Here is a 12,208-nt window from a genome sequence, read left to right as displayed (position 1 = left end):
TTCCTAGAGAGGACTGACATCACTTTCAGGTTTCCCCTGGAAGTGATGTCAGTCATGTCTAGGACTTGCAGAAAACTCTATGGGATTCCTAGAAGTATGTGACATCACTTCCAGTTTTCCTGGAAGCGACCCCCCCCATACAACCCACCCCCAGTCTCTTGCTGATTGCCAGGCAACCGACTGTATTAGAGACAGGCTTGCACCTAGATAGCCAAATTCCAAAGACAGTTTGCAAAGTCCAGGGGTCTGCAGCCTATGGCTGGAAAATCCAATATTTGTAGGGGTATGTGTAAGGTTACAACAGGGCTTGAATTTCCTAGAAATCTGGGGGCAGGGTTTGGGAGGAAGCTTAACCTCCTACAGAGTCCACCCTCCAAAGTTTCCAGTTTTTCTCTAGGGGAAAGAAATCTCTCTAGTCTGGAGAGCTGTTATAATTTCAGGAGAACTGCAGGCCCAGCAGGAGTTTGTCAACTGTAAAATCAAGAGACCCCTTTCAGTAGTATCACCCCTGGTAATTGACCAAGAGAGCTTTGACTCTCCAAAGCTTGCACCCTGAAAAGCTTTCAGGATATAAGCTACTGAACACGACTCCTGCTAATCAAGAAAGGAGATACTCTAGATCTTATACTTGGGCTCTGCTTGCATAAAATCTCACAACTGCCACCCAAGCCCGTGACTCGTGGCGCTGCTACAACTTAATGGACTCTTTGGGAAGTTACTCTGCTGAGCCGCTTTGTTTACAGAGCCGTCCCGGGAGCTCCTGCAGAGTGCGTCATCTGATGCTGCGCACGCGCAGACTCAAGGAAGCCTCCACGCACGCGCACACAAGCTTCTCTTTCCATCAACGTCTGAGCAAATCTTGGGAAGCTGAAGCTCCCTCAACTTCGAGAACAAGGATCATAGATAAAATGTCCTAGACCGATCCAATGTTGTCCTGTAAAGGTGGGACTTCCTGTACACCTTTGACGGCACGTTGATGTCACGGGAGTAGGATTGACGGCTGCTCCGAGGAGACGACCTTAGCGACGGTAGTCGCGACACTCCCTCCAGCAAAGTTAGAAGCGAAGTATTAATACTATAACAACAACATTCGATTTATATACCGCTCTTCAAGGCAACTTAACACTCCTATGAGGGTGGGGAATTTGAATGTTTTGAGGTTTTGAAAAACGTTTTGTAAACATAAGCAGGAGTCTTGTGACACCCTGAAGACTGACTGGTGGACTAGAATGAAGTGAGCTCTACACAATGGACATTGTAAGGTCGGCCGGGGAGACCTTTGAAATGTTTGCTGAAAATGAAGAAAGACCTTACCTCTAGTCCACGAAAGTTTATGCTGGAATAAAAATTTTGTTAGACCTTAAGGTGCCCGCAAGATTAGTTCTGGCTGCAACAAACCAATGAGACATCTTAACTGAAGGGGAAAAAATCCCCCAACTATAGTTGTCTGTCCACATTGCTAGATGAACAAGACTGAATTTAATGCTATCCCCGTATTGCTAGGGGAAGCGTCTTTGATTCAGAGACTTGAGGGTTACAACTGCGGTATCGTCCAAGTCATCCTACTAGCGCGAACTCTAGATATGTCCTCTAAATCGGAGAGCACAACAAAAAAAGATAGCCACCTTTAAAAAAAGTTGCAGCGAACCCTGGTTAAATTACAAACGCTTGCCGCGGATTGTGCAGAATAGAGATGCACCCTATACGCCAACTCCTCCCCGCATAAACGTTTTCTACCCTAAGCAGAAAGCATGAGTGACACTTGTGCAAGTCCATGAGGAGTTACCCGAATCTAAATTCACTGAAATTAGAATGGAGTAAATCCGTATAGAATTGCACTGGCTGGTCTTCGTCTCCCTTTATAGGACATTACTGCTCAGACGCATGCGCACTCGGCTGACCCAGTTTGCTGGAGCGGGCAGCGCACGCGCACTGAGATACCCGTTGGCTGTTGTGATTGGTCCGTCAACCCGAAGCGACGTTGTTCCTGTGTCTCCGCCCCCAAGCGCTGAAGGACGGGCAATGGCCGGAGTGCTGAAGAAGGTGAGAGTGGCTGGGGTCGCTCGCGGGGTGGGAAGTCATTTCCGTGGTTCAGACTGAGGGGAAATCTGTGGTATCCATGGAAACGCTTCCCCAAACCCAGCAGACTTTTGTCTTCTGCTTTCTGAGGGTTTTCTGGGTTTCACTCCAGCATCCACCCATCCTAAGAGGGTATCCTGGGACAGCTTCCTTTGCAGAAACAAACATCTGGCAAAAGGCTTCTCGTGTCTCCCTGAAATAATGCAGAATTTAAGTATCTCGGGCCACCTAAGCAGCGAACAGGTTTATTGTTGTGTACGCTTTCCCCCCCTCGCTGTGTCAGCAAGCTGGCAAGTAAACAAAACACAAATACACGCGTAGCTATTATTTGTTTACAGTATGTGTATGCCAACTATCCAGAGTCCTCCTGAGTGAGGTGGCTCAACACAAAAACAATGCAACGCAAAGTTTTCAAAACGAGCCAGGGCATAGGAACAGCAGAAAACAAACAACAAGCAACCTAACATGATATTCATAAACAGTTTTCGGGCTAGAAGCAGATGGAACAAAAGTTCAGTGGTGCTTTAGAAGGCTAACAATGTTTATTTCAAACAGATCATGCACACATTTAGAATTCCTTAGTTGATAGCTTCCATAAAAAGAAATGATTTGGCCTGTGGAAAAGTAGAGTAGATGGCAGGTGAGCCTGAAGGGAGACGGCATTCTCCCTGAAAAAACCTGTCTTGATCACCACCCATGTCAATTCTTCAGGCTGGGGCAGAGAAAATGGCATGAGAAGAAGATCTTAATTCATGCTCTCCAGCCTTTCCAGACTGTTATCTCCAGGTAACAGCTCAGAAGCCCATTGAATGGCAAACATGTGGCAAGAAGGTACATGACACCATTGTCATCACGTGACAGGAAGAAGGGAAGCCAGTCTCTGCAGCTGCTTATGCTAAAAAGGAATCCACTGTGTTGCTGAGTGGCCTTACCTAGTTCTTGTCTGGGGTAGAATATAATCAGAGGGTTTAAAGGCAGTGTTATCCTTTTCGTAACTCCCTGCCCTCCAAGGAGCTCAAGGTGGTGTACATGGTTTTCTCCCTCCCATTTTATCCTCACAACAACCCTGTGCAGTAGATCAGACTGTGAGAGGGTTATTGGCCCAAGGTTGCCCAGTGAACTTTGTTTCCTAGTCTAAGTTTCCTACATAACAGTGGCTGTCAGTGAAGTGTGAGTGGTAGAGATACCATCTTAAGCGCAAGGCCCCAGATTAGACCATTCACAGTACCAGTAATAAAGGGGAACACAATTTGTTTGTATGGTTTTGATTTGTTAGCCACCTTGAGCAAAGGTGGTTGTATAAACACAATCTTGACTTGGTAAATCTTTAAAATTGCTGTTTCTCCCTGCAGAAAATTCTTTATATACCATTTCATTTTGGATGCTATGTACAACTCTACAATATCTTCAGAGAGCTGATTTATGTGTCAGTGTTTTGTGAGTTGGTAATTTGCTGTTTCAAACCAAAAACTGTCCTCTGCTTTCAAGGGCGTTCTTTGAACCCTGGTGCATCCCTTTATAATTGCTTGTACCCAGTGTAATACTGTTATATTCTTGCCATATCTTTTGGCTGTTCAGCATCCATAGATATCTGTTGTGGCATACTGATAGATATGATAAATTTGGAGAAACACAAGCAATACTAAGTGTTAGAAATGTTTTCTCTGGATCTGTAATAGGTTAGTTACAGGCCGTACAACAAGATTTAAAATGATTAACTTCCTACCTAGTTTTAGCATTTCAGAGGAAAATAATTGAGCGATTACTTATTTAAGGGTGTATTTTTGTCTCTTTAAAAATGTCTGCAGACTACTGGGCTTGTGGGACTTGCTGTCTCTGAGGCTCCACATGAGGTAAGTTTTTTAAAACACCTATTTATTTGCAGTTGACTTAGAACAGAAACAAATGTTGGTCTTCAACTGGTTAATGCTTGTGTTTTTATTAATATGGAGCGTAAAGTATTCGGTAATTATTAGCCGATATTCATAACTTAGATTTTGCACAGGTATTACATTCTGGTTAATAATTTCCCCAAAAGAAACATAAATCCAAATTCTTTAAGTAACCTGGGCTGCAGGTAGTGCTACTTATTATAAGATAAAATGAAATTCTGTTATTATATTAAATAGTTACTTGCTTAGTTGCCTGTGGTGGTAAAAACTGCCTCCAGGTGACCAAGTAGGGAAGTTGTACCAAAGTGGAAGTTTTTGCTCACGTAGTGAGATAAGGTTTAGGACTACTTTGCAAATCTGTTTTAATAATTTATGCAGTACATGTTCAAAGTGCTTAGAACACATTATTTTCTTGAACTCCTTTATAACAATTCTTCAAGGCAGTTGGCATTATTATGTAAAAGGAATAAATAGTTATGGGGGGCACTAAGACTGAGAGTATCTTGCCTAACACATTTGAGTGAGACATGGGTTCAAACCAAAGGTATTAAACCAGATTTTAAAAGTAGATGTTGTAATAGAAACCATTTTAAAAAGTTATATGGGTAACTAAAATTTTTTTTACAAGACTCTCAGTGTAATCCCAAACAGAGTTACTCCAGTCTAATCACATTGAAATCAATGGGTGTATACTGGCATAACTCTATTTAGGATTGATCTGTTAGTGTTTACTATTTAGTACATTTTTTATCTCACCCATCTTCCAAGAAACCCAGGACACCATATATCATTTTTCTCTCTTCCATTTTATCCTCACAACAGCGCTGTGAGCTAGATTAGAGTGTGTGTCTAGCCCATTCTAACCCCTCACCATCCTGGAATCCCATATTCACTCTTGCTCTCCAAACTTTTAACAGTTGACTTTAATAGGTAACTTTTTAGGACTATATCCATGTATAGCTTGGCCTGAGCCATGTACAGTTTAACCTTAAATGGTTTTCCTCACAGATAAACATGAAGTTGATGGAAAGGTAATATAATACAGATATAATGATTTTCTTTTTGTTTATAAACCTTTGCCTTTGGACCTTTAATTCAGGTCTTCCTTATGCTATCTTAAACATATACCTCAGGATGGTTCTGGTCACAACCAACACTCTTTTAATTTCCACTCACACAGAGCTTCAGGTGTTCTTACCCAGGCTTTTACCTTGAGAACCTTTTGTGTTTGTAGATCCAGAGGAGTTAGCCGTGTTAGTCTGTAGTAGCAAAATCAAAAAGAGTCCAGTAGCACCTTTAAGACTAACCAACTTTATTGTAGCATAAGCTTTCGAGAATCACAGTTCTCTTCGTCAGATGCAAGACAAAGAGAACTGTGATTCTCGAAAGCTTATGCTACAATAAAGTTAGTTAGTTTTAAAGGTGCTACTGGACTCTTTTTGGTTTTGTGTTTGTGTGGCCTTTGAGTCTCAGTAAGAAAGGCAGACTATAAATAAAGTAAATAAATAAATAATAGCAGAGCACTGAGAAACATAGTGGTTTCAGAATAGTTCTTAAGCTTGGTGGTTTCAAAAATAATTATCTTCTTAAAGGTGTTTTTCACAGACTCAGTCACACAAACAAATTTTCCATACAGGTCTTCACTAACAGAATAAATTGTTTCCACCTCCACACAGGCATATATTCAGTTAAGGCTTTCAACACAGCTTGGATGACCTAGATAGATTAATTTCTCTTTCAAATGTATACAAACTGACCCAGGCACACACAGTTTGCCTGACTTAGACAGAGTTAAGCTCTCAGCCTTCCAGACAATTTGCCTGATTTAGCTAGAATCCTTTTTCTGAGATATACAAAGGCTGACTTAACCAGAATCTCCTGGCTAGTTAACTTTCTTTCAGAAATACGCTGACACAGACTCTACTCAGGCTCCACACAGTTTGCCTGACTCGACTAGAGTAACGTGTCTGTGAGATACGCGAAGGCTGACTGAAAGTCTTTCCCTAAGCACTGACAGAAACTGCAGTTCACTGCACTCCCAGGGCACAGCTACTGCCCAATGAGATCAGACTCCAGTCACCCACCTAGCCCCACTCCTTTCCTCAGAGGCCTGCATTTAAACCCACAGTAACTTATATTAAAAACCTCACATTAATAAGCAGAAATAAAATCCAAATTAAATACATTACATTTAAAACATTACAACAGAGTTTTGAGTAAATGAGGGGGGCTTGATGCAGCTTCCAAAGCTTATATGTCATTGACGATGCTACCAATCAGATGAGAAGTGGACAAACAATAAAACATACAGAATATCAAAGGAGTGAAAATGTATATTTAAATGCATAGGAATTTTTCATGTGTACGATGGAAACCCAACTATCTCCAGGCAAATAGCCAAATTCTGTCTCTATTTGGTTAAATTCCATAATAAAAAGAATAGCCATACAGAGTCTCCTGCTCTTTTTACGATTTTAACTATTTTAATGTCAGTGTTTTAAATATTAGAATTCTTACAGTTCCCAGAGAACTATATACATTTTAAGATAAGATTTTAAATGCTAAATGTATTTTTTTATATCCTTTACGTTTTTACGCTGGATTTAATTATTGTACTGACTGATAAGGATGTATTGTCATTGTCATGGTCTCTGACCGCAAATAAATTCATTCATTCATGTGTACAATGGTTTTATTTATTGAATGTATGCCACCATAACCTGTAACCACTACCTAATGGTGCATTATGAGCCAACTTCTTATATAAAGAGTGGTTCTTCATGCTTGGCATTCTGTTGGCACCTATAGATGTTGCATGAGTTTTGTAGGAAAGATTACTGCGTCTGCTTCAAAAGGGTTAGTATTGTTGTCCTGGTGTTCCAAAGAACTATTTGTGCTTAGAGGGCTGTATGTGCCCAGAAGGATCCCATGTCACATCGCAAAGCTATTTGAAACCTCGCTGTTTTTATACATACCTGGAATGTGGGGTTCACAAGACTTCAGTGCAGCAGTCTACAGCAAAGACTTGCTTCTGGTGTTGGTATTGCCAGTGTCGAAACTACAGTAAATTTGGGTCACTTATGGTATTCTTCAGTCATCAATACATAGGTATGAATGGCCAATTTAAAGCTGCTACTTACAAAATGCTGTGTAATCTTTTCAGCGTCTGAGGATATTGTATACAAAAATTCTTGCTGCTCTGCAGAACATGCCCAGAGATGCAGCCTACAGGACCTATACAGAGAAGATTGTAAATGAGCGGTTTGAGCTCATAAAAACAGTAAGTATACTTAAACTCAAATTGCATGATTCGGTAGGCATGTTACCTCCCTTCTCTGTTTGTTTCAAAATAATTGGAACATTCTGAACTTAAAATTACTTCCATTCCATAGTTATTTCAATATTGTTGAGGGAAGGTTTGAGTTTTCAGTTATTTTTATAAGATGATGGTGTTAGCTTTAGCTTGTTTTTGCTAGTCCCCAAAAACTATAAAGCTCCTTTTTTAAATACTGCATGGACCTAGTCCACAAGAAAACAGATTGGATGCCGGGGTGGAAGGAGAGAGGGTGTATTGAGTAATCCTTGGAAGACACAGTCATTGTTGCAATACTTAAAAGGCTCATATATTGTTATTATCAGGTATAGTTAAATGTTCATCTTCTGCGGTAACAAAACTCTTTTGTAAATGCTGAGCACAAGTGGAACACCCTTGAACATTTTCATCTTATCCATGAGATTAAGCTTAAATAATTGCTTGTTGATGAAAATATGTGAATTTCTGTCACTGGCAACTATAGCTTTCAGGTTTTTAGTATGCATTCTGTGAGAAACTTTCTCTGTTTTCTAGTATGTCAATACTTTTTTTTCCAGTATGAGATAAATTTACATGTTGGTTGAATATACAACAGAACAGATCTGAGTAACTTTTTTTTAATCTGCAGGAGCCTGATGTGCAAAAACTAGAAAATAAAATAAATTGTGGACAGATAGAAGAAGTGATTTTGCAGGTAAAGTTATACAGTCCTTAAGTGCTAATACTTGGAAGTGTATTGTACCTTCTTTGATTGTAGCAGCTGCAACCTATATTAAGAGAAAAGAGGGAATCCCAACATTCATTTCAATGTCCTGATTACTAAATATCTTTTAGTGTCTCTGAAGAGATGAATATGAAAGTTCGTCATTGTAAATATGGTATTTAATCTTTACAATGCAGCAAAATCATTGACATTAATATATCAAGTAGTAAAGTAGCTGGTCCCGTGTGCCCATTGGGAGCTGGATATATTTTTCTGCAGTCCTGGTGAACATTCCAAATGTGCAGGATCAGCAAAAACAGGTCACAAAAAGACAAGGAAGGTACCTGTCTCTGCATACTAGGAGGAATATACTGGGGAAAGCATGGTGATGTAAATTAGCCAAAAGAAACAAAGCCTTCCTGATGACGACTGAGTGTGCTCCAGAGGGCATGGAATTTTGAGAGCAGTTGAGTCAATTAAACGGAGGGAAGTTAGCCTGTTCAAATCTCCAAGAGTTTATAGGATCTTGGCAGGAAGGTTTTTGATAGTAGGGTGGGATTTCTAACCCCCCCCCCCATTCAGTTTGTTTCTCCTAATAGCATGGTTGATAGGTACCCGTGCATTAATAGAGCAATGAAACAAGGCTGCCCATAGACAAAGCAGCAGTTTCTGCATGTTTGGGATACTCACCAGGAGTGCAGAAAACTATCCCATGGTAATTTCTTTTTTAAAAAAGAAAACATATCCATGCCTCAGTGGTTTGATGAGGACTTAGTGTGCTTATTGCTGTTAGGAAGCCCGTAATACTGAGACCAGTTAAAGAAGGAAACCATGGGATGGAAACATTGACATGCTCAAGCCACAAATGGCATATAGTCTTTTGGAGTGCATGAGATAGGCATTCTTCACCCCCTGCTCTCCCATACAGCATAGGGAGGGGCAAGTGGAATATTCCTTCCCTGCCTTGTATCCCTTAGGGTTAGATAGACAGTTTTGTGGTGACATCACACCAAGCAGCAGCAGAAAGCATGAGAGAATCACTAGCAATAAGAGAGATTCACATTGTGCCCTGTTCCCAGGGCCACCCTTGAAGAATCACTATGAGAAGGATCATGATAGCCCACACAAAAAATGGTAAAACGTGAAGGCTGTTTTGCCTCACTCTTACTCTAACAGAGCCTCCAGACTTTCAAGTGTACAGCCTTCTGTTTTATAGGTAATTGACCCAGTGGGGACTTGGTCAGAAGATGTACGAAAATTGTTTATGCTGGTACTTTGTGCATTATACATTTTGGTAGGTAATGGTGTTAGCAAAATAAGGCCTGGCCTGTGAGTTTGTGAGTTAGGGGGGATCTGCTGGCAATATCATGGATTTTTTCCGCTTTCCACTCTTGCAGTAACCATTTGCATCCCTGGGAACGTTTATTCCTGGTGCCATGGGAGCCAGGCAAATTTGGTTGGTTGAAATTCTCCCTTCTTCAGCGACTTCATCCCCTCCACCTAGCTTCCTCACCTGCATCCTGAAATCCTTCCAGAGTCAGAAAGGTCTGCTGCTGGGAGGCAGGAAGAAGCAGGGACTATCCATGACAATCAGTGCCTTCCATTGACAGGTTGCTGCATCCAACCCACTAGGCCAGTTCAATGTAAGATCCTTGGGGCAAGTGTCAAAATTAACTTGTGTTTTTTCAACAGGCTGAAAGTGAGCTCTCCCTAGCTCGGAAAATGGTGCAGTGGCGGCCATGGGAGCCTTTAGTTGAAGAAGCTCCTGCTGATCAGTGGAAGTGGCCCGTGTAGTCTTCACTGGTTTCTAACTTCTGGAGTGGAAAACTACTTCATTAAATGTGTACTGAATGTGGACGAAAATTGTCTTTAATTTAAATGCAATAATATTTTTTGCCTTCTTCAATATTAATTGGGATATCACTCTAAATGTTCCACAGAGTAAAGTGGGGTCTGTGTAATTTATTTGTTTTTCTTAAATACTCAGCAGTAAACTCTCCTTCAAGTGGCTTCTGGCTTCTTTCTTATGTTGGCTAGTTGCATCAGTAATTACGTCTCACTGACGTGGAAACCCCTTTATTGTATTTATTGTATAGAAGTCATAAGATTTGATTACAAAGGACAAAGCCAGCAAGAAATGTCCGTTATAGTTGCAGCCTAGGGAAATGGACGCTTTTTCTGTACATCTGTTGTATTCTGCACTTATTGCCTCCTTTTTAAAGAAAAGGTTTTGGTATCTGCTATAAGCTTAAATTTGTTGGGCCTGATCCTTTCCTGAAAAGGTAGAGCATAAGAGAACCCTTTTCTCCGTCCCTTCTCCGCATTATCAAAGGTTGAGACTAGGTGGAGGTAGGAAAGAAATTTAAAGACCTGTTACCTGACATACTCTGGCATGATCCCTGTGCATACGTCCTTTGGGATGGGGACATGTTAGAAACACCTCCCATGCATGGGTTTATAGCTGGCAGACAAGAGCTAACGCAGATCTTTATATTCCACATTAGTAGAAGATATTGTAGCTCCCGACACCCACTCCCTGAAATCGGGGCATGGAAATCTTGTATTCTTCTGCTACGAGGAGTCCACCCACATTTTCTCCGTCTTCCACTGAGAAAGCAAAAATCCCTGCTTGCTCTGTGTAACTGAACATTTCGTTCTCACAACAGGAGACTTCATTAGCCCTGCTTTCACCAGCTTAGAGTGGGTAGGGGAATTTTTTAGCAGCAACTCCATGAGCTTGGCTTAAGATAGATGTGGCATGGCAAATGGAAAAGAAACTGCCTTATGCCCACCCTTGACAGGCAGGGGGGATGAATCCATCTGAACTAACAAAGCCGCTGGGCTCAGCCAGAGACAATGACTTAACTATTTTGTTGGAAATCTTTACTTTCCTGGACGGAGGGGACTCTGTAAATGCATTTGTCTGTTAGCAATTTATAAAAACACTTGAGTGAGGATAAAAACCACTAGGTGGCATAATGCATAAGGATGTGATACAAAGAAATGCATAAAGACTGTGCATAATGGTAAACAAGTGGTGAAAGATGATATGCAGGTTTTTAAGCGCCACTGACCTATTATATATGCTTCTTGCTTCACTGAATAGTCCTGTTGAATTTATGCTCTTTTTTTCCAGAGATTGCTGACATCTCTTCCTTTTTAGTTCTTGGTGATGTAATTCCATCCCCAGGGTTGCTCTGACATAACTTCTTGTAAAATATGTTGTTGTAATCTTGCTAATTAACTTAAAAAATGGAGCGTCACAAACAGAGTAAAATTAATCATTCATGTAGAAGGCACAGAAATCCATTCTGTTGTTCTTGGAAGAGGTCCTTGTGTAATTTTATCAAACTCTTGCTGTATTTATTTGTTTATATTTAAATAATTTTTAGTCTGCCTTTAACATGACATGTTAAAAGATGCAGAATCTAACCAGTAGGATCATACTTCAAGCAGCAGACAGCACGCTGTAGGCTAGTCTTACAGTACTGTCTTTTAATCAACTTAGTATCAGCCTGTGGCAAAGCAGGCACATCAGCGCATTAAGGGTGCACTGGGAACTTCTGTTTTTAAGCCTCCTCCTTTTGATCAGTGACCCTCATCATGGCTTTCAGAAAGATACAAGCATCTCCCCACCAAGGGTTGCCAGGTCTCTAGGGAGCAAACAAGGAGATGGAGCGTATGGAGGAATGACCTCATTCCTGGTGTGATGCAAAAGTAATGGGTCTTGCCAGGGGCCAATTGAGTGGAAGTTGGCCCCAAATGCTAAATTTGGGGTCAGTTTTCATCCAGTCAGCCCTTGGTGCAGCCCATTGCTTCTGTGTTGTGCCAGGAATTATGTAATTCCTGGTGTGATGCAGGTATATGTGAGGGTGCTCCAGAGCACAGGGGAGCATGCTTCGCCCTCAGCACGGCATTCTCACATCTTTCTTAGCGCCACCGTCCAGGTAAGAAGAGGCTGTGGGCAGGGGATCCCCCACCCCCACTGGGGGAATGGCAAGCTTGCCCCTACCCCATCACCATCCTTGGACCTGAGGATCTAATGACAAAGGCCAGAATGCCCTTAGCCTTACATTGGCAATCTGTAGCCAACAGAAAGTGCAGCCAGTTCTTTGGGAACTGTGGGGAGAAAAAGCAAAGCTTCCTGTAGTTGTCGAAGGCTTTCACGGCCGGAGAACGATGGTTGTTGGGGGTTTTCCGGGCTGTATTGCCGTGGTCTTG

The 12,208-nt window shown here is 41.4% G+C and overlaps 1 protein-coding gene across 1 annotated transcript; it reads left to right on the top strand.

Moving 5' to 3' along the window:
• Positions 1-1,966: 1,966 nt before the first annotated feature.
• Positions 1,967-9,996, top strand: NDUFA5 (NADH:ubiquinone oxidoreductase subunit A5). The gene is made up of 5 exons (XM_054988669.1): positions 1,967-2,043; positions 3,888-3,932; positions 7,135-7,251; positions 7,913-7,978; positions 9,680-9,996. Exons 1-5 carry the CDS (start codon positions 2,023-2,025, stop codon positions 9,779-9,781), a joined length of 351 nt encoding a protein of 116 aa, XP_054844644.1. The 5' UTR covers positions 1,967-2,022; the 3' UTR covers positions 9,782-9,996.
• The last annotated feature ends 2,212 nt before the right edge of the window (positions 9,997-12,208 follow it).

Source organism: Eublepharis macularius, chromosome 9, assembly GCF_028583425.1.
Source record: "Eublepharis macularius isolate TG4126 chromosome 9, MPM_Emac_v1.0, whole genome shotgun sequence".
In the NCBI taxonomy this organism is placed as follows: Eukaryota; Metazoa; Chordata; class Lepidosauria; order Squamata; family Eublepharidae; genus Eublepharis; species Eublepharis macularius.
The sequence above is the reverse complement of the archived record's forward strand: the minus strand, read 5'-3'. Positions and strand labels throughout refer to the sequence as shown.